The sequence below is a fragment of the Dasypus novemcinctus genome, chromosome 24 (assembly GCF_030445035.2).
Source record: "Dasypus novemcinctus isolate mDasNov1 chromosome 24, mDasNov1.1.hap2, whole genome shotgun sequence".
Lineage (NCBI taxonomy): Eukaryota > Metazoa > Chordata > Mammalia > Cingulata > Dasypodidae > Dasypus > Dasypus novemcinctus.
The window spans coordinates 16,859,375-16,880,971 of NC_080696.1; the positions used below are offsets into that span (position 1 = coordinate 16,859,375).

The 21,597-nt window shown below is 42.7% G+C and overlaps 1 protein-coding gene across 3 annotated transcripts in view; it reads right to left on the reverse strand.

Moving 5' to 3' along the window:
• Positions 1–8,686: 8,686 nt before the first annotated feature.
• The window catches only part of DZANK1 (double zinc ribbon and ankyrin repeat domains 1), a 72,619-nt gene continuing 59,708 nt past the window's right edge, over positions 8,687–21,597 (reverse strand). For all 3 annotated transcript variants that reach the window (XM_023582759.2, XM_071211570.1, XM_058287609.2), the window contains 4 exons: positions 20,746–20,826; positions 20,107–20,234; positions 9,975–10,049; positions 8,687–9,558 (listed from right to left, as the gene is read on the reverse strand). In XM_023582759.2, coding sequence (XP_023438527.2) covers positions 9,396–9,558; positions 9,975–10,049; positions 20,107–20,234; positions 20,746–20,826 — 447 coding nt within the window. In that variant the 3' untranslated portion in view covers positions 8,687–9,395. The remainder of the gene's footprint in view (positions 9,559–9,974; positions 10,050–20,106; positions 20,235–20,745; positions 20,827–21,597) is intronic.

The window sequence follows — 21,597 nt, forward strand, 5'->3', positions numbered from 1 at the left end:
TGCGGCGCCATTCCTGGGCAGGCTGAACTTTCTTTCGCACTGGGTGGCTCTCCTTATGGGGCGCACTCCTTGCGCATGGAGCTCCCCTACGCAGGGGACACCCCTGCGTGGCATGGCACTCCTTGCGCGCATCAGCACTGCGCATGGGCCAGCTCCACACGGGTCAAGGAGGCCCGGGGTTTGAACCATGGACCTCCCATGTGGTAGACGGATGCCCTAACCACTGGGCCAAGTCCGCTTCCTATGCTTTATTCACTTTCATCTGCAACTACCCTCTTCCCTTGGTGTCTCAATTGGCCAGGGCTGCTATAACAAATACCAGAGACTGGTTGGCTTAAACAACAGGATTTTATTGTCTCACGGTTTTGGAGGCTGGAAGTCCAAAAGCAGGTATCAGTAGGATCTTGTTTTCTCTGAAGTCTGTAGTGTCCTGGGGGTGGCTTGCCAGCAGTCCATAACTCAATGTCTACCTCTGTCACATGGCTGTCTCTCCCTGACTGTCTCTACTGCCTCCATCACAAATTTCCTCTGCTTCTAAGGACTCCGGTCATATTAGATTAAGGCCCAACCTGATTTAGTTTGGCCTCATTTGAATTGATAACATCTTCAAAGATCCTAGTTACAAATGCGTTCACATCCACAGGACCAGGGGTTAGAACCTGAATGTCTTTGTGAGGAGCATGAGTCAGTCCATAACATTTGGCTTTTGTGACAGCTCCCTTTCTCTTCTCTCCTAGCCTCTGAGTGACTGTGTTTTTGTCTTTGCTGAATCATCCCCCAACCCTTTATGGCTTTTCCTCAGGCTTCCATTCCTGGTCCTCCCCTCTTAGGGTCCTGCTTAACAATACCTTGTCCCCAACATACCAGGCCCAAGGCCTGGTCTTTCAACTATGACCAAGCAATTCTTCAGTCTCAGAGCTTGGGTCTCAGTCATACCCACGTCATGCCACCAAGAACATGAGTAAAACTCCTTCCCTCCCTGCCCCCCACCCCTGCTGTACCATCTCATCAGCCCTCCAATAACTATATAAGGACCTTAAACCATGTTCTTTCCTCAGCCCTCCATGAGAGGGATAAGACCCACGAAGCCACACCCCCAATTCAGTCCTACAATTCCAGGGTTTAGGACTTTGAAGCATGCTCCTCAGCATTCCTTCCCAGTTCTCAATCCCCATATTAGCCATCTGGTAAATGGTCTAAGTCCCCTTAACCACACACTCTTGAAAGTTCTCCAGTCACAAGACTAAAGATATGTAACCATATTTCATCCATCGTGTTCCAGTACTAAGTGGTTTTGCTAAAAATAAGATGGTCAGGGTAAAGATCATCTCAAAGATTCAGCTGTAAGACTTTTTTTTTTTTAAGATTTCAGAAAGATTTAAGTGTGTGCCTCCTAGGTCCTCTCAGCTACACAAAATGGCTGCTAAGTATCATCCTATAGCACCCTGACACTCAGCCCATATCAGCAAGAGACCTGTCTTGAAGAGTTTTGTGGATGTAGTTCATCAAATGGAGTGAACTTCAACAAGAAGCATAGGAAACTCATGATGTTTTTAAGAAATGTGTACTAGACTTCTGGGAAGAAAGAGGATTAGAAATGCAGAAGAGTCACTTCTCTCCCAGAAAAAATAGAGACTGGAGGGCTGCCCTGGGGCTGGGGACACAAGGGTAGGCAGGATACCACCCAGAAGAGAGAGATGCAAAGGAAAGGAGTCTCAGCTGGCTGAAAAATCCTGTGAGTAAAGCTGCAGGAGCATCTGTGGGTGCCCATCTCCCCAACTTCAGAGTAAACAGCAGTCTGCAGACTGCATCAGCTGTGGACTGCAGTGGCTGTAAACTGAGGGAGTTGCAGGGGTCCTCTTCTCCATAAAAGGGGAGAGGGAGGGACACAGCCTACAGCAAATTCAGATTTTGACCAGTGAACTTGGTCTGCTGCATTGGAGAGATCTCACCTTCAGGCGGGTGGGGCCGGGACACTGTTTGCACTGAGAATTAGCAGGAAGCTAAAGATTTTTTGCCTTTTCAAACACAGTCCCTACTGCCTCAGGCTGGTTGATGAGGAGGCAGAGGGAGGAAGGGTGAAGCTGGCCATGGGAGGAGAACAGCTTCAAGTTTGTGAGGCTTGGCCAACAGTGAGGACTTTGCTTCTGCACCACCCACCACAGAGTTATGCTGAATGCATTCCCCTCAGCACCTGAGCTGAGATGGCTGCCAAGGAGCACCATCTGCTGGCCAGACCAGAAAAGTACACAAAAAGGGAAAACTAATAATAAGCAAAAGAGGCGAACAGGTGCCTTTACTGGCCCCTTTCCAAAGCTCTTGGAAACTGGCCTGCACCCCGTTACTGGGGTCCTTAGCCCTGGTTTGAGCAGTTACATAGGGGCATTCATAAAAAATATCTAGAGGATGTTGACCCAAGAGTCAAAGAGTGGTGGTAGCACACAGCTACTTAACAGTAAATTCCTAGGCATGAGAGAGAAACTGAACATCAGAGTAGGCAGTGGACTTGCCCCAGTGGTTAGGGCGTCTGTCTACCACATGGGAGGTCCGCAGTTCAAACCCTGGGCCTCCTTGACCCGTGTGCAGCTGGCCCATGCGCAGTGTTGATGCGCGCAAGGAGTGCCGAGCCACGCAGGGGTGTCCCCCGTGTAGGGGAGCCCCACGCAGAAGGAGTGCCCCCCGTAAGGAGAACCGCCCAGCGCGAAACAAAGTGCAGCCTGCCCAGGAATGGCGCTGCGCATACGGAGAGCTGACACAACAAGATGACACAACAAAGAGAAACACAGATTCCCGTGCCGCTGATAACAGAAGCAGACAAAGAAGATGCAGCAAATAGAGAACAGACAACCAGGGTGGGGGGGGGGGGGTAGGGGAGAGAAATAAATAAATCTTTAAAAAAAAAAAAAGGAGCTTTTATAAAAAAAACACAAACAAAAAAAACCATCAGAGTAAACTCAGTATCAGAATGAGATGCCTAGATGTCAGCAAAAAATTACAAGTCATACTAAGCAAAAGGAAGATAAGATTCAGGCAAAAGAACAAATCAAAGCTCCAGACAAGACACAGGACTTAAAATAGCTAATCAATGAAGTTCATACCAATCTCCTAAATCAAATCATGGAGGACAACATGGCTAAAGAAATAAAAGATGTAAAGAAGACACTGGGTGAGCCCAAAGAAAATTTTGAAATCTTGGATAGAAAAATAACAAAGCTTATGGGAATGAAAGACACAATGAGTGAGATTAAAAATACAATAGAGGTGTACAACAACAGATTTGAAATCATGGAAGAAAGAATCCGTGACATAGAGGAGAGAACAACTGAAATTGAATATAGAGAAGAACAGAGAAAGAAGATGGAAAAAATTAAGCAGGGAGTTGAATGATAACATGAAGTACACCAACATATGTGTTATGGGAGTTCCAGAAGGAGAAGAAAAGGATAAAGGGGCAGAAAGAATATTTGAGGAAATAATGGCAGAAAATTTCCCAACTCTCATAAAAGATATGAATACATGTGTCCAGGAAGCACAGTGTACTCCAATTAGAATAAAGTCAAACAGACCTACATCAAGACACATATTATTCAGAATGCCAAATGGCACAGATGAAAAAATTCTGAAGGCAGCAAGGGAAAAGCAAAACATTATACAAGGGACATCCAATAAGACAGTGTTGATTTCTCTTCAGAAACAATGGAGGTGAGCAGGCAGTGATATAACAATTATGGTACTGAAAGAGAAAAACTGCCAGCCAAGAATTCTTTATCCAGCAAAACTGCCCTTCAAATATGATGGTGAGTTTAAAATATTCACAGATAAACAGAAACTAAGAGTGTTCCTAAACAAGAATCCATCTCTGCAGGAAACACTGAAGTGATTTCTGTAGTCAGAAAAGAAAAGGGAAGAGAGAGAGGCTTGGAGGAGAGTGTAGAAGTGAAGACTATCAGAAAGGATAACCAGGGAAGTGGACTTGGCCCAGTGGATAGGGTGTCCGTCTACCACATGGGAGGTCCGCGGTTCAAACCCCGGGCCTCTTTGACCAGTGTGCAGCTGGCCCACGTGCAGTGCTGATGTGCGCAAGGAGTGCCCTGCCACGCAGGGGTGTCCCCCGCGTAGGGAAGCCCCACGCGCAAGGAGTGCGCCCTGTAAGGAGAGCCGCCCAGCTCAAAAGAAAGTGCAGCCTGCCCAGGAATGGTGCCGCACACAGCTGATGCAGCAAGATGACGCAACAAAAAGAAACACATATTCCCATGCCGCTGACAACAGAAGTGGACAAAAAGAACACGCAGCAAATGGACACAGAGAGCAGACAACTGGGGCGAGGGAAGGGGAGAGAAATAAATTAAAAAAAAAAAAAAAAGAATAACCAAAAAGGTTAAAAGATAGACAAAAATAAGATATGACATATGAAAGCCAAAGGATAAAATGGTTGAAGTAATGCCTTTACAGTAATAACATTATTACTTTTTCTTATCTATAGGCTGACAGAATGGATAAGAAAACATGAGCCATCCATATGCTGTCTGCAGGCGACTTACCTTAGACCCAAGGATGCAAATAGACTGAAAGTGAAAGGTTGAAAAAAGATACTTCACACAAATACAAATAGTAACCAAAAGAGAGCAGGGGCAGCTATACTGGTGTCAGACAAAACAGACTTTAAATGCAAAAAATGACAAGAGATGCAGAAGGCCATTATAAATAAAAGGGATGATCCACCAGGAAAGAGCAGCAGTCATAAATATCTATGCACCTAACCAGGGTGACCCAAAATATATGAGGCAAACTCTGGCAAAACAGAAAGGAGAAATAGACATCTCTATAATAATAGTTGGAGACTTCAACATGCCACTCACATCGATAGATAGAGTAACTAGACAGAAAATCAACCGGGAAACAGAGCTTGAATGTTATGATAAACAAGCTAGACCTGAGAGACATATGCAGAACATTGCACCTCAAATCAGCAGGTTATACATTCTTCTCAGATGCTCATGGATCTTTTTCCAGGATAGACCACATGTTGGGTCACAGCACAAAACTCTCAATAAATTTAAGAAGATTAGAATTATAAAAAAAAACCTTCTCTGATCATAATGGAATGAAGCTGGAAATCAATAATAGGTGGGAAAGGGGAAAATTTTGCAAATATGTGGAGGTTCATAACACTCCTAAAACAATCAGTGGGTCAAAGAAGGAATTGCAAGATAAATTAGTAGATATCTCGAGACAAATGAAAATGAGAACACACCCTATCAAAACTTATGGGATACAGTGAAGGCAGTGCTGAGAGGGAAATTTATAGCTCAAAAGGCCTTTATTAAAAAGAAGAGCTAAAATCAAAGATCTAACTGAACAACTGGAGAAACTAGAAAAGAACAGCTAACCAATCCCAAAGCAAGCGAAAGAAAGAAAGAACAGATTAGAGCAGAAATAAATGAAATTGAGACAAAAAAAAAAAAAGAAAATCAACAGAAGTGAAAGCTGGTTTTTTTGAGAAAACCAATAAAATTGACAAACCTTTAGCAAGACTAACAAAGAAATGTGTACTATTAATAATAGATATACCACCAACTTGGACTGAAAAGGATAGAGAAAATTCCCTTTCTGTGGGCAGGGAGGCAGGCTGCAAACACAGGCTGTTTCTTAAGGAAGGAAGGGTAACTCAGAGTGCGGACAACAAAGCCATTGAGAATCATGCCAGTGAGCAGTACAGGGCAATAAGCAGGGAATGGTGGCATGTGCCCAGATGAATTTCAGAATTTCTAGGAACCAGTGCCTGTTGTGTTGCTGTTATTTCCCCCCCCTTTTTTTTAACAGAATAATCACTTATTGTGGTTATTCTATTCCTGAATCAACCTTGGATATGAGATAGGCTTCTTTCACAGGTCTGCAAAGAGCTGCATCTGAAAAGCATTATCTACACCCGACTTGATTTAGATAACAAGATCCTGAACTTTGAGCTAATGCTATAATCAGATAAGACTTTGGAGGGTCTTAGGAGGGATCAGTGTATATTTAACATGGATGGACATGAAGTTTGCCCTTCAGAGTGCAGACCTTGGAGATAGTCTCCAAATTGGGCACCATCAATTCCCTCCTAAAATGTACCATTATGAGGTAGAGTCTAGTTATGCTCCCCATGAATCTGGGCCAGCCTTAGTGACTTGCTTCCAATTACCAAGTGAATGTAACAGAAATGACATGGTAAGTCTGAGGCTAGTTCAGTTTCGACCTTTCAGATCCTGCTGCCATGCTGTGGAAACCCCAAGCCTTATGGGAAGGCTGCATGAAGGCACCCTGGTTGGCTGGCTAGTTCCTGCTGAGCTAGCCAGTAGCCAACATCAACTCCAGTCCTGTGCATCAGCCACGTGGAACGTCTCATCCTGTAAAACCTTCAGATGACTGTAGCCCCAGCTGACATCTGCAACCAGGCAAGGGACCTCAACTGAGGACCATGCAGCTGAGGTCAGTCAACCTACAGAATTGATAGAGATGATGATCAAGTTGTTTTAAGTCCCTACGTCTTAAAGTGTTATGCAGCAATATTTGATTAGAACACCTTTATAACGTAAGGTTGATTTTTCTAGCTATAACGCAAAATCTTAAAGCCATAAATTAAAAAAAAAAAGTTAGGTTTGACTACACAAAAATAAATTCTGGAAGGCAACCAACCCACACCTTAAACTGAAACAAAGTGTAAACTGTTGGGGAAAGGAGAATGCTGCAGTTCATATCACAAAGGGATCTGCATGATAACTTTAGAAACCAAGTTTTAAAGATCAACAATGTAACAAAGTATTCAAACTATACATACAGACAGATCACACTATAGGAAGTCTTTTGCGTTTGAAAATGCAATTTGAAAATGTCCTTGACATCAGTAAAGATATAAATGAAAACCACACAGAGATAGGGCCCTGAGTACTGACCACAAAGCATATAAGCCAAGCCTGAGGGATTGGGGCTCACAGGTCAGATCACTGCCGCCTCGCGGGCGTCCAGGCGCTGGCTCACTTGGCGGGTTGGGCAGCAGCCACGGTCCTTCCAGCCTCCATGGTATCTCCTCCTTTGGCTTCACCACATCCTGGGTCAGGACCACACACTGCTCCACAGTAGACACTCCAGAAGTGCCACCCTTCCTGGGGTAGCATCTGGGAACAGCAAGAAGGGGCTGTAAAGACCTGGCCAGCTCATGGGACTCTGATGGGCAATCCTGGCTCACCAGCTCCCTGCTGCCCGGCTGAGCCTCCGTCAGGCCTGCATTGCAGACCTCCCTCTCCCTCTGCACAATCCTGCTTCTTCCCCCTTCCTTTCACAAATGTTGATCTCAGTGAACATCTTCCATGCCAAACCGTCCCAGCCTCTTCTCCCAGAGAGCCCGACCTGCGACAGGCTCTGCGGTAGAGGAGCCAGCGTCTCCTGAAGTTGCCTTGAACAGGAGACACACATGGCCTGAGCCGTCCCCTTTGCCCTTGCTTGCCCACTTCCCCCCCTGATTTCCTGCCAGCCTTGCTGAGCTACAGTGAAGTCAGGCTCCCCGTCAGACTCACTCGCTCCCATAACTGCCAAAGGCCTGATGCCTTTATTAATTTCCTTACCTTGTCACTCACAGTGGTTCTATGCCCCTACCAAACCCTAGCAGATAGTGTTGACAGTGAAAATAAAGCTTTATGGAGGATAAGCAAAAATAAATGATTTCTTTTTAAATCAAAAGGGACTTCCTTAAAACTTGCATTAAATTTTCCTGAAAACTTTAAGTTTGATATTTATATAATGTTTTATGTGACTCTGTAAGAGTTCATTAGAAAGTTCCTGGATTTGAGCCTACATTCTTGTATCTTAAATACTAAGCAACTTTTTCAGTTTTTAGTCTTATTTTCAAAGCGTCTTGATTTGAAGGAGTGAAATTCCAAGGTATTTTGTGCAGGCTGTGGGCTTCCAGAGAGCTGAGAACCCTGATGTGGGGTACCAGGGTGCATGGCCTAGGGCTCCTGTGTGTGGCAACAGGCACTGGGACAGGCTCTGGATTCTGAGGACAGGACATGCCACCAGAAAGGGTGGGACACCCAAGGAACATTGCAGACTGGCTACTACACTGAGGCCGTGAAAGTCACCCCAAGAGGAGTGCTTCTGGAACCCACGGGTCCAGGGGCCCTCCCTTCCTCTTGAAGTCTGGGGGGAAACCGTCTGTACCCACTCCCCGACCTCGACGCAGGGCCATGGGGTGTGAGCTGCAGTGCCCTCTGACGCCCCACTCCACCTCGCTGTGAAACGGCTGTGGCTTCACTTCCACCTTTCAAGCCGAGCCATGCAGGGAGAATTCTGGAATACGTAGTTCCAGCTTAGCTAGGCTGACAGTGCAAACCACCACAGACACCCAAGCCAGCTCCATTGGTCTTAGAAATGCAGTGGGCCCCCTCCCACCACGCGGAGGGAACCCCAGTGCCAGCCGCCGGCCCGTCAGGGACATGGACTCCAAGGACCACAGCCTACCGGCAGGCAGCCAATTCCAGGTGATAATCATGGTAACCACCTCAGCAAAGTCTGGTATTGTTATTGTGCTAAAGCCTGGTGTGTTAGGGGTTTATACACATTAATAGAAATGGTTTAGGGATCCACAACCCAGCGTTACCCAGCCCCTAAAGACTGACGCAATGATCTGAGAAAGGAATAAGCCAAATTACACACTCCTGAAAATAGTTTACTCAAAGATGATTTATCATCTGATGAACAAACCATAGAACTGTTAAAGAGTTCGATGTAAGGGGAAATTTTTTTTTAAATGCAATCTTTATGTATTAATTTGAAACAACTTATAAAGTATATTAAGCAAAAAGAACAGGATGCAGAACAGTGTGTAGTTTGCTACTATTTGTGTTAAAAGGGGATATATATATGTATTGATATATTTTATGTGTACTCTACATGTACATATGCATTTTATTTATGCGTGTGTGCTTATTTAATCTTATGGTATCTCTGGAAAGACATAGATGACACTGATGTCATTCATTGCCTCTGAGGAGGGGAACTGAGTAGCTGTAGGACAAGATTGGAGGAGTTATTTCATAGATGATACCTTACACCGTTTACCTTTGAACCACGTGTAATTATGATCTATTGAAATAGAATTTAAAACCTCTAAAGAAAATTCTAAAAATAACACAAGCAATTAGCCATTAAAAACGTGCAGTAAGTTAATCACAGGCTAGGTTATACTGGGAAGTATCAATGTGTATTGGTGGCTTATACTGTCACATAAAAAAAAAAGACTCTTAGTTCCTTTCAACCTCATTCCCAAATCTCAATACACATTTCAGAAAGAAGGAAACAAAGAAAAGCCAGAGCTGCATGATTCCTTAAGTGTTACCCCACAAGGCCCTTTGGGTCTAAGAGTCATCTAGACTGAGGCTCCTGGATGGAGTGAGCTGGTCCAGGTGCTCTTGGCCAAACTTAGCAAAGAGTGAGGTGATGCAGTCATCCCCGATTTTTAGAGCTAGGTCGTACGCTGTCTGGCCTCTTGAGTTCCTCTTTTGGGTACTTGCATTGCATCTGTGAAGGAAATGGAGGTGAGCTGAAGGACTCAGGAACTCGAGCCTGAGATCCTGATTTTCCCTGCATTGGAGGCCAATCTTGGTCCCTCCCGGCCCCACCTCCCCAAACCTGCCCCCAAGAGGTCTCCATGACCCCAGGTCTCAAGGGTGGTTGTATACTCTTGAGTCCTTTTGAAGGGCTCTGTGCTTTCAAAATGTTCAACTGCCAGTCCTGGCCCTTGGTTCCCATTGCATCAAAGTCCTACTCCCAAGTGTGTGTAATGGGGGCAACATTTTCATTGTGTTCTTAAATGCCATTGGTGCCTTGGGAGTTATGGGGGGGATGGTGGCCCCCTCCGTGGGACAGCTGTCCAAGAGGTCAGTAGGGGGACTGCTGCACACTTAGGCGTGTCCCCCAGAGGTCAGGGAACATACCCGAGTAAAATGGCGATGCATTCCTTTCCTGCTGAGCCAAGCAGAACTGCTTCATGAAGAGCTGTATTTCTGAGCCTGTTTGGGGGAGAAAATCATTCTTGGCTAAATCACTGGTTAGCATCATTAGGAAACTGGAGGGGGATTTGTAGCAGTTTGATATGGTTATAAATTCCAAAAGTAGATATTGGATTATGTTTGTAATCTTATCTGTACCTGGGCATGATTGAGTTATGATTAGGGCGTTGAGTCCTCACCCCTTGTAGGGCGGGGACTCACAGATAAAAGGCACAAAGAACAGAGTTGAGGGTTTCTGGTGTTAGAGTTTTGATGTTGGAGTTCGATGCTGAAGACTTAAGCTGGAGCCCCAGGAAGTCAGCACACAGAGAAAAGAGAAGCCAGCCCCAGGAAGAAAGGAACCTTGCACCCAGAGAATGAGCCTCAGGAACGTAGGAACCCAGGAAGCCTGAACCCTCGCAGACATCGGCAGCCATCTTGCTCCAAATAGACTTTGGTGAGGGAAGTAATTTATGCTTTATGGCCTGGTATCTGTAAGCTCCTACCCCAAATAAATACCCTTTATAAAAACCAACTAATTTCTGGTATTTTGCATCAGCACCCCTTTGGCTGACTAATACGGAATTTGGTACCAAGGAGTAGGGAAGTGCTTTTGCAATTACTGAAATGCTGGAATGGTTTTATAAATGGGTATGGGATATTTTTTGGAGGAATTGTGAGATGCTTAATGGAAAAGGCCTAGATTGGTTTGAAGAGACTGTTGTTAGCAATGTAGATGCTAAAGAGACTTTTTATGATGCCTTAGAAGTAAATGATGAAACTATTATTGGAAACTGGAGGAAAGGCAATCTGTGTTTTAAATTTGCAGGGAACTTAGCAAGATTAACTCCTGGTGTTTTATGAAAGGCAGAATTTGAAAATGATGAGCCTGGGCATTTAGCTGAAGAAATTTGCAAAGTAAACTCAGAGAATCAGCTTGACTTCTCCTTGCAGCTTATAGCAAAATGCTAAATGAGCGAGATAAGCTGAGAACTGAATTGTTGGGCACAAAGAAAACAGAAACTGATTCTTAAAATTCCAAGCCTCTGGAAATTAGGCTCCCAGATGAAAGTGCCCCGTTGGAGGACTTAACTAAACTTGGAACTTGTAAGTCAGGAGGGAAGATGCAGTTATGTCAGAAAGACTTGTGAAAAGTCTTACTGTCTGATGGCTTAGACCCCCTGCTTCCTGCATATTAAACCAACGAGGTTTTTGAGAGAGCTGTATGAACAAAATCACTGTCAGCCTGGAATGAAAAGAACATGGAAAGAGAGATTGAAGGAGAAACAGCTTTAAGAGGAAAACCATGGAAGCTGAGATCTGGAATTAGGACATCACCTTGGGCCAAGAGAGGAACCCCACTCATGTGTACAGAGGGTGAGTTTGCCCCAGCAGTTGAAGAGGGTGGATGTTCCTGTCCAATGTTCTGGGAGTTTTGCTGCCCCAGGGTACAAAGAGGGTGGAGCATATTCCCCAAGGATTAGGGCAATTCAGGTCAACACCCCACAGGTCTGAGAGGGGTGTTCCCAAAGGTTAGGGAAGGCCAGGTGGTCAGCTCATTGCTCTGAGAGGGTTGAGCTTCTATGCCAAAAGTTAGGGAGAATGTTGTCTTCTCATCACTGTACTTAGGGGACTCTAGCTCAAAGATTGGATGAGGTGTGACAATCACCCCAAAACTCTTGGAGGGAGAGGTCTGGATCTTGGTCAATGCCCAGATGCTTGATGAGGATGGAACCAAGAAAATGGCCTTTGGGCAAGACTGTGGAAAGGGTGGGTCCCCATATGGCCCCAAGGAGAAGAAACCATCATCTTAAGAATAACTCTCAGACTGTAATCGAATGGAGGATGCCCTGCAAGTTTGCTGAACTGTAGAAGACCTGTGATTCATGTTCCCTCCCAATTTCTCCTTATTGTAATGAAATTGTTTATCCTATGTCTGTCCATTTGTGTACTGGAAACAAATAAATTGTTTTGTAAGTTTCAGAGGTCTATAGAGACAGGACTTTGCCCCAAGACAAACTGTAGTTCTTTAAATTGATTGTGATATGATTTAGTACTTGCCTTGTTACTGATTTAAGGTTTTTAAAAAAATATTACAATGTCTTTTTGGAATTCAGAGGGTGGAGTGTAGCAGTTTGATATGGTTATGAATTGCAAAAGTAGATACTGGATTATGTTTGTAATCTGATCTGTACCTGGGCATGATTGAGTTATTAGGGCATTGAGTCCCTGCCCCTTGTAGGCATGAGAAAGGCATGACAAAGAACAGATTTGAGGGTTCCTGGTGTTGGAGTTTTGATGTTGGAGTTCAATGCTGAAGACTTTAGCTGGAGCCCCGGGAAGTCAGCATACAGAGGAAAGAGAAGCCAGCCCCAGGAAGAAAGGAACAAGCCCCAGGAACGTAGGAACCCAGGAAGCCTGAACCCTCGCAGACATCAGCAGCCATCTTGCTCCAAATAGACTTTGGTGAGGGAAGTAACTTATGCTTTATGGCCTGGTATCTGTAAGCTCCTACCCCAAATAAATACCCTTTACAAAAACCAACCAATTTCTGGTATTTTGCAGCAGCACCCTTTTGGCTGATTAATACAGATTAGAGGATCAAAGGGGTCTTGGTTTCACCTATTAACCTACTTAGTTAATCTTAATTAACCTGGGAATATCTCTTCAATGTTCTCTCCCTTTTCTTGGAACAATGCTGTGATAGTAGGAAACCTTGGAAACTAGCTAGAAAGTAAAAAGTCTATAAATACATGAATTTTTTAAAGAAAGAAATCCCACTAGGATATGGTTTACAGTTGATTTAATAAATGCAGTAAATACTATTTTAGTAAGTTTCCTGCAAGAGTTTATGGAATATATTGGATCTACTCTCAGTTCTGGCTTGGACCTCTTGGACACTGTCTGTATGATAACTTTTCAGGAAAAGGCACTTATTCTTATATGGGGCAGATGAGCTAGGCTTAAATGAGTTTGGCTTATGTGAAATGAAAATAAACATCAACCTTAGAATCCAGAGGGCAAGCCTAAGATGTCAGACAGCATACTTTGCTGCATGCCAGGTTGTCTCTCCACCTTACCTTGTCAGTGAGGGAGGAGTGGATGGCTGAAATGGAGGATGGAATGTACCTGCATTCTAAAACTCCTGAAAGGATCTTGACTGAGAGAAGTGATGGAAGATGGGAGTCTTGATTGGAGATAGACATGAGATGAGCCTTGCCCCCTACCCCTGCAGATGTATCTAAAAGCTATAAATTTACCTCAATGGAGTAAAGATATGGTGGCTCTTCTCTACAGAAGAATTTAGAAACTTCTGGTGAGAATCAGGCTGGCAATTGCTGTGCCCAGAGGGAAGTCTTCCTCTTTCTGGAATTAGGGGTTCTAGCCTGAGAGCAGCGCCATCTACCTACAAAGCCTCCCTCTACTCCCAGTTGGCAAGCTCCACCCATGTGCTCAGAGTTCCTATTCATTTAGCCCATTCTCCTTTCTCAGACATTAATGGACAATAAAGGATCACAAACATTTGAGGAAAGCCTGTATTATCAAAGAGAAAAGATACACAAACTCGAGAAATTTAATACAAAACAAAAATGTAATGGTGTCCTCAGAATGATTTCAAGACAATATTGCACAAAGACATAACACAACGAAAAACATTCAAAACAAGTGACTCTTAGAATGTGAAAATATGATTGTTGAAGTTAAGATTATTCAATAGAGCAGATAGAAGACAAAGTTAAGGAAATCTTTTAAAAGAGGTAGAAAATATGAAAAACGAAAAAGAAAGAAAAACACAGCAAATCAATTCATGAGGACTGCTTTCCAACTAACAAGAATTCCAGAAAGAGAGCATAGGAAAAATGGAGGGCAGAAAATTCCAGAGATAATAGAAGAAAATTTCCCTGAGCTGACAAAAAATCTGACTTTTCAGATGGAAAATGTTCTGAATGGATGAATTTGAAAAACATCATATCTAAAAATGTCTTTATGAAATTTGGAACAAGGATAAACACTTCCAGAGAGAATAAACAAAGAGGCCACAATCAAAGGAACAAGAATTTTCACAGGCTATGCTGGATACTAGAAATCAATAGAGCAAGGCTTTCCAAGACTTGAGGAGAAATTATTTGGAGCAGAGAAACTAGTATCAGTCCAAGTGTTTATCACCTGTGAAGGCAAAATAAAGTCAGTTTTAGACATTCAAGGACTTAGGAAGTTTATTTCTACACATGAATAAGTTACTTGAGTCTACACTCTAGCCCGACAAGGGTCAAAACAGAGGAAACTGTGAACAATAACTACAGGCATATTATAATGATAAGAAATTCTATGATGATCACTATGCAAAGACCTGAAAAGCAGTTAGATGAAATCAGAGTGGAAAGCACAGTGAAAAGTGTGCTCCAAGAATGTCTCTAAGAAGAATGGCACTGAAAAAGTAAGAAACCAGAGAGGGTTATGAGTATGGTGGAGGCATGTTCTTTTCCATTCAGGAAAAACAAAGGTAATCAGAAATTCCAGGAAAATCAAACATTAAAAACTGCAAGAGTTATTCATGAGTTGTGAAAGAAAATGAAATGTATCATAATTCTGAATAAGTTATGGGGTGTAAGGAGAATCCATTACATTTCTGCTTAAAAAATTCTACTTTGAGTGCTCTAGGGGTCACTCTTGGACCTACAAACAAGAAAATATAACCAGAGCATATCACTTGGTTCTGTGATGAAGAATATTTTTGTTGAATATTTTGTAGTTATTATAATGTAGTTATTCTTTGTTGCTTTTCAACTTTTGGAGTCAACCTACGTTAACACAAGTGAATATAAATGTGATCAGCCTTGTAAATAGAAGTGAAGTGGAAGGTGGAGGTGAAGGTGAAGATGACTTAGGAAGCTTATTGCTCTATTGATTTCTGTTATGTTTTACATAGAGGGGAATCAAGAGATATTGTTGAAAGTTGAAGGTCAAAAAATAGGAGCTTAAATATATTATTTATACTTATACAAGTAATTAATAAAAGAATCAAGAATAGTAGTAGAACTGTCAAAACTGGAAGATGAAGGGTAAAAATGGTCAGGTGGGGTCAGTGAGCCACATCATTATCTATCATATCAAGAAGCCAGTGGATAATGTCGAAGAGTGCTAGGTCAGGAATGATCAGTTTAATTGCATTATTTACTGACAGAGATGTATGTGACTCCCAGAAGTTAAAAAAAATAAAACACTTTTTTTTTTTTTAATGTAATTGCTGCTGGAGATAAGGAGTAGGGTGAAGAAGTGAGGAAGGAGGACTGCTTTTCATCTTAGGCCCTTCCATAGGATTTGATTATTTTTAAGTCATATGTACATACTACTCTGATAAAATTTAAAAAGTTATTTGATCTGTACAAATTGTTTCCAATAAATCTACCCACTTAAAAATATTTTTGCAAGACTAATCATAACTAAGGCAATCTTACTCTGACTGGATCAAAATGAAGGATGCTGTTGGTGAATACAGTTCACCTCCCCCAATACTGCTCGCACCTAAAGCAAATCTGTTCCAGACTAACTCTATGAGTCTCTGGCATCCTGAGGGACTTTTTCTGACCACCACCCTCCCTCTAGTGTCTTACCTGGCTTTATTTTCTCTGTAGCACTTATTCTCTTTATTCATTTGCTTACTTGTTTATTGACTGTGTCCTCCACTAAACTGTAAGTTCCATGAGGGAAGGGACTTTGTCTTCATCACTGCTGTATCTCCATCACCTAGAATGGTGGCTGGCACATAGTTGGTGCTCAGTAACCACTAGTAAAATGAATATACCAATGAAATGAACAAACAAACAAATGAAAGGAATAGGTATTGCTGCCAAGACTGAAACCAGTATGAGTTGCAAGAATTTCAGGTTAGCATGGCTATGAATCTCTTCATCCAATTGTGGAAGGGTTATCCTCTGTCTGATTTGGGCCCCAGAGTCTGAGCTCTCCAGTTAATGAGATGGCTTTTCATTTTCTAAGTATTCACTGATTTTTACAGAAACTAGAACCTAAGCTTCAAACTACCCATTTGCTTATTTTATATCTTATAGTTCGCATAACTTCAGGTACTTGGTACTAAGCAAATCTGAATGCTCAGATTAACTGGTTTCTCCTATTTCTCCAGAGAAAATATGTGCAAATGTCAAGGCCATGGGCTTTATGACAGAATTACCAAGAATTTCCAAACATCTGACCATGGATTCTACACAGTCACTCTAAACAATTAAGATTTGAGGATCAACCTTATTATTGTTTTGGGTGGTTGATGATGTCACTATTATGTTTTATTATTATTGGACCAACATAATTAATCTGCCAAGTACCAGGGAAAAATCCTATATCCAACATTATTAGGGTATCTTTACAAGGGTCACTTTGGGTGGTCTCTTAAAAGCACAAAGTATATTAAGAATATTCTCTATATCATTGCTACTCAAACTGGTTCTTTGAATAGCAGCAGGGACATTCCCTGAGAGCCTATTAGGAATGCAGACTCGTGGGTTCCACCCAAGACCTACTGACTCAGAACCTGCAATTTAATAAAATCCTCATGTGATTCATATGCACATTAAAGTATGAGAAGCACTGATTTAGTTCATCTTCTTACATATTGGTGCATTATAAGACTACATCATACCCTTTTTAAAAAATATGAAAACTTAGGAAGATTGGGTGACATTTATTTCAATAATAGAATTTAGGACTTAAATTCAGTTCTTACATCTTACCCCAGGTTGTCTGTTATTTAAGGCCTCTTACATGGCTATTCTCCCAGCTCCAATTTATGCCATCCAAGACTTAACTTTCTTTATATTCTATGACAATGACTGTGCAACCAATACTTTCCGTTAAAAGCTAGGTGATTTTACCATTTATTAATGTCCAATTATTGGACTCCTCATAAGTACTACAAATACATGTCATAGACCTGTTTTCATCCTCAAACCAGCTCTATGACATAAGGATTATTATCCCCACTTTACAGACGAGAAAACCTAGTGAGAAGAACATGTTCATGTTCATTTTCTCCACATTTTGCTCTCTTCTACCTCCAAGAGTCTCTTTCCCTATCTGCATAATCCCAGCTGGTCACCTTGAAAACTTTCATTTCTCATGAGGCCTTTTAATCACCTCTACCTGACTTTCTAGTCACTTGGCTATTTGTTCATCTGTTCAGCACACAAAGGAGTGCCTGTCTGGCTCCCCCATCTGTGTGAGAGAAACCCAGTCACATGTGACACAAGCCTGCTCTCTTCTCAGGGAGCTCAGAGGATCTGGGGTTAAATGTAGGCTAGAGTGGGGCATAGAATGTTGTGGGAACACCAGCTAAGGGACATCTCGATGACACAAACCTCCGCCTGACCTTTATCCTTCCTTCGCCCTTGGTGACGTATGGCTTCACTGTCACTTCACTCCTCAGGTTTCTTGGGCCTGTGATAATGTGTTGACCTGAACTTGGATATGTTCATGGGATTGCTGCATCTCTGGGGAGGCTTATGATCTTCTCCCTGCATAACTTTCCCCAAAATGAGAGCAGAGTATCCGTTCTACTTACTGTGGTGTTGATTATAGCTAGATTTTCTGTGATCTTTCCTGTAGGCACAGTTCAGTTTTGGAAAATCTTCAATTGTGACTTTGCCAACCCTAATTTTGTACTTTGTTCCTCCAGTATATCAAGGACACTAGCTGGAATATACCTTCTTAAGCAAATCCCATGCCTTAGAGTATAAATTACAGCCTCTGAGTCTGTTTCTCTGAGTAGCTTTGTGTTATCACATCAGACCTTCAAAAGCCTGGCTTTTGGAGCGGGCACACGATGGTATTTTAAAGAAACTTTCCTATTCAGGCACAAAGAAGTCACAGCGCTTATTCAAATCTAGGCATTATGGTGGATTAAGGTGCGTTCTCTCCTTGTAAATCTTGCATGACCTAATAGAATAAATCTCCACAGCTGAACTCTAAGTAGTAGACTGATGGCTGCATGTTCCTCACCTGGCTATGGGGCAGCGCCAAGAGCCTGCTTGTTTGAAACTGCTAGTGAAGTGAAGAAGGGAAGCTACTTTCCAAAAGCTGCCAGCCCTACTTACTTCTGTTTCCCTCTCCTAGTGGAGACCTTGGCTCTGTTTCTGAAGTCTGCTGGTCAGAGGCATCAGCTTTGGTGGAGAAGAGTCTCTCCATAGCAGATCCCTTTCTGTTGAATATGAGTTTATTCTGGTAGGAGTGATACAAACATGGGAACTGGGAGCACTAGTGAGAGGCTTTTTGCCACCCACCAACATTTTTAACAGAAGTTGCCTTGGGTAGAGACCACCTAGGCTGCTTCTCTTCACTAGCGAAACACAATTGGGGTGGGAGAGAGCATTTTAATCCTTATTTGCTGAGGAACAACTTGCTGAGCCTCTTTCATAGGACAGCTTATGCCTGAAGAGCTATCAGATAGACAGAACCTTGATATTCCTAGGCCGAGGAGGTTCAGCTATGGGGCAGAGGCCAGGGGACCTAGGCATACACACTTCAGATTAATAGATATAAACTAGACATAGCAGATTTGCTTCAGCAGAATTTGTGTTTTAGTGGAAAAAATCTACTTTCCTCTATTGGCATACATTTAAAAAGAAGACGAGATCTCTGTGCTCTATTTTAGGGGAGGGCCTCCTGTCTTCCTTTCCTTCCCTCCCCAGCCACGCCACATGGGAGCTAAATTCTGCTGTAATACCTTGAGGGTAACAAAGGGCTGTTAAACAGAATACAGACAGCAGGGTATAACCAGTGCTAGGCTTCACAGAATTGCAGTGAGATCACATGGGGATAAATGTAAATTTGTAGAATGGTGATGAAGGAAACATGGAAACTGAGGAACATCAAAGTAAAACAGGTAATCTGTTCCAAACCAGAGTGATTTCATCTTCTTAGATGGATTTTCATAAAGCTAGGAATTCTAGTAATTCATCATGTCGGGAATGCAATTAATTAAGCATCAATTCAAACGTGCTCAGAATAGTATACTTAAATACTATAAGAAAAACTTGCCTCAATTATAAAATATAAAGTAAACCTTAATGCAGAACAAGCAGCATCATTTTTATTACCAATGATGACAGTACAACAGTGTGGACTGGCGAAGGAGTTGACATAGTGTGATGAACATATACCCTAAGAAAACTTGAGAAAGTAAATTCCAGCTATCAAATATTTACACCAACATACCAAGCATTCTGTTCTAAAACTAAAAAAAAACAAAAAAACAAACAAAAAATGGGTAGTGTCTATTGATATAATTGTCCTATTGGGCAGATGCTTGTAAAAGTGCACTTAGAAAAATTAGCAGGTATGTATTTTGAATAAAAACACAAAAAATTTAAAGCAGAGAAAAAGAAAACTAAAGCTATTTAACTCTTGGCCCTTGTGGTGGCTTGACATGCACAGCAGCATGTTTCAGTGACCTGGGACCCGACTTTGTCTTAGTAACAATTTAGGAGGCAGTAGTGCTAGATACCCACAACAGAACAGGACCAAGGCTAGGAAAGAAACAAAACCATCCAACCTGACTTGGTACCTCTCTATTCCATTTCAGAGGTGGGGAAATTAAGGTGCCAAGAGATTATGTAGTGAACTCAGATAGACCAGGCTCATCCCCAGGGACATTAGAGCCGGGAGACAACTGTATGTTTTCTTTTTGCATGTACTACATGGGTGTACTTCTCCTAGTATCAATCTTACTAGTTCAGATCATGCCGAAAACACTCCTTAACACTCTAATGGCATGGCTTTGGGATCCCACAACAGTTATCACACAAGTTAACAAACCATCATCATTTATAAAAGTGACTAAATGGGGCGACCTGATAGTCCATTTTTAAAGTTTGTTTTATCCAGATTTGGAAATGAGAAGCAGAGAGACCTCTTATTAAGGCTAAAATAAGTTAAAATGTTCTTAGGTGGTTTGCATTGAACAGGGCACACGTGCAGGTTTGATTCTGCTGCAGCTGAGCCCCACAGGTTATGCGCTGCCTGCGACCATGGCCCCAGAGCTCTCCTCTCGATGAGTTTCACTTACGGTCCTGACTGTTGGTCGACGTCTGCTCCTCTCTGCGCAAGCACCGGAATCGCTTCATGGTGCTTGTTCACAACAGCTATGGTCATGATGGGCCTGTCTTCATCATCACTGCAGTTGGGGTCCGCTCCCTGCAGCATATTGAGAAAGGAAAACTCCCACAAAACTCTGCACTCAACCTCCAACCACCATCCTAGTAAGTGTAACAAACATTTTATTATGATGGTGCTGAACAGCTTTTACATCGAAGGAGGAGAGAGTGAGGAACCCCAGCCTACAAGGGACAGAGCTGTCAAATCACAAAACTCTGCCTCCTCCTTGCTTCTTTAGGAAACCCTGACAATCTTGCTTCTTTAGGAAACCCTGGTCCAAGGCCTCCTGGGGGCCAAGGGTTACCTCCATCTTCACACCTTACTTGGCTCACGTGCACTTTTCTGCCTATTTTCTTTGCTATGAAAACTAGCTGTAGGTTACAATTGAATGAAAAGCTTTTTGGCAAGCTATTTAATCTATTCCCAGACATTTTGTAAAAGTAAATGACATAATTTATCACATCACTGAGCCAAACATCCGTCGGAAAGAGACAGAAGTGGAATGCCAGGCCTGAAAATCCCCAGAGGTGTGTTCCCTGGTCACACGTACTTCATCCAGCAGCTGCTCAATCATGGAGACTCTTCCTTCCCCCGCGGGCCCGACCTCCCTCAGCAGGCGTCTGTCCTCAGGCTGGAGAATTAGAGGGTGGTCATTTCTGTTGCCTCCAAAGAGTTTTACAGTTAAGTCCTACTTGCCCAGGCCCAGCCCTCAAGGGAAATGTTCCCTCCAAGGGTGGCAGTTATGTTCTCAGCTATGTTCTGAGCCATGGGGACAGGGGATTATGAGTATGAGCACGAGTGTGTACATGTGTGCGTGCGTGCATGTGTGTGATCTTCAAAGACCAGCAGCACAAATCAACACATCGAATGTAAATCTTGCTGATTCTGAAACATTGTCTTGTGGAAGGACCCCTCACTGACATTGTCTTAAGTCATTAAGGACAGGGATGCCGTGAGAAACCTCACACAAATCCAAAAACCCAGAAACCCCACATCACTTTTAGTGAGAATATTTCCAGGCAAAGTGACCAGGTGGGTCCTAAAATGCTTTACAAAGTGTCCACTGGTCAGTCTCAGCACATTAAGCAGATTCCCCAGATGTGCCCACCTGACCAGCGAGTGAACCAGTAAAGCAGCCTCTTGTTTAGACAGAAAAGCCCACACTGATCATCAGAAATCTGAAGAATTAATTATCTTTTATATTTTCAAAATGCTATGAAGTTATTTTGAAGACAGAACCTTCATATTCCATCTAAATTCACCTTTATTTCAAAATGCTGGTTGCTGGAAGACTGGAGAATGCGGTCTGGAAAGCAGGAGCTATTACTTTTAGAATGGTTCTGTCCCTGGTCCCAGGTCCCAGAGCCATCATTTCCCTGTCTATAACATGGCAATCACACCC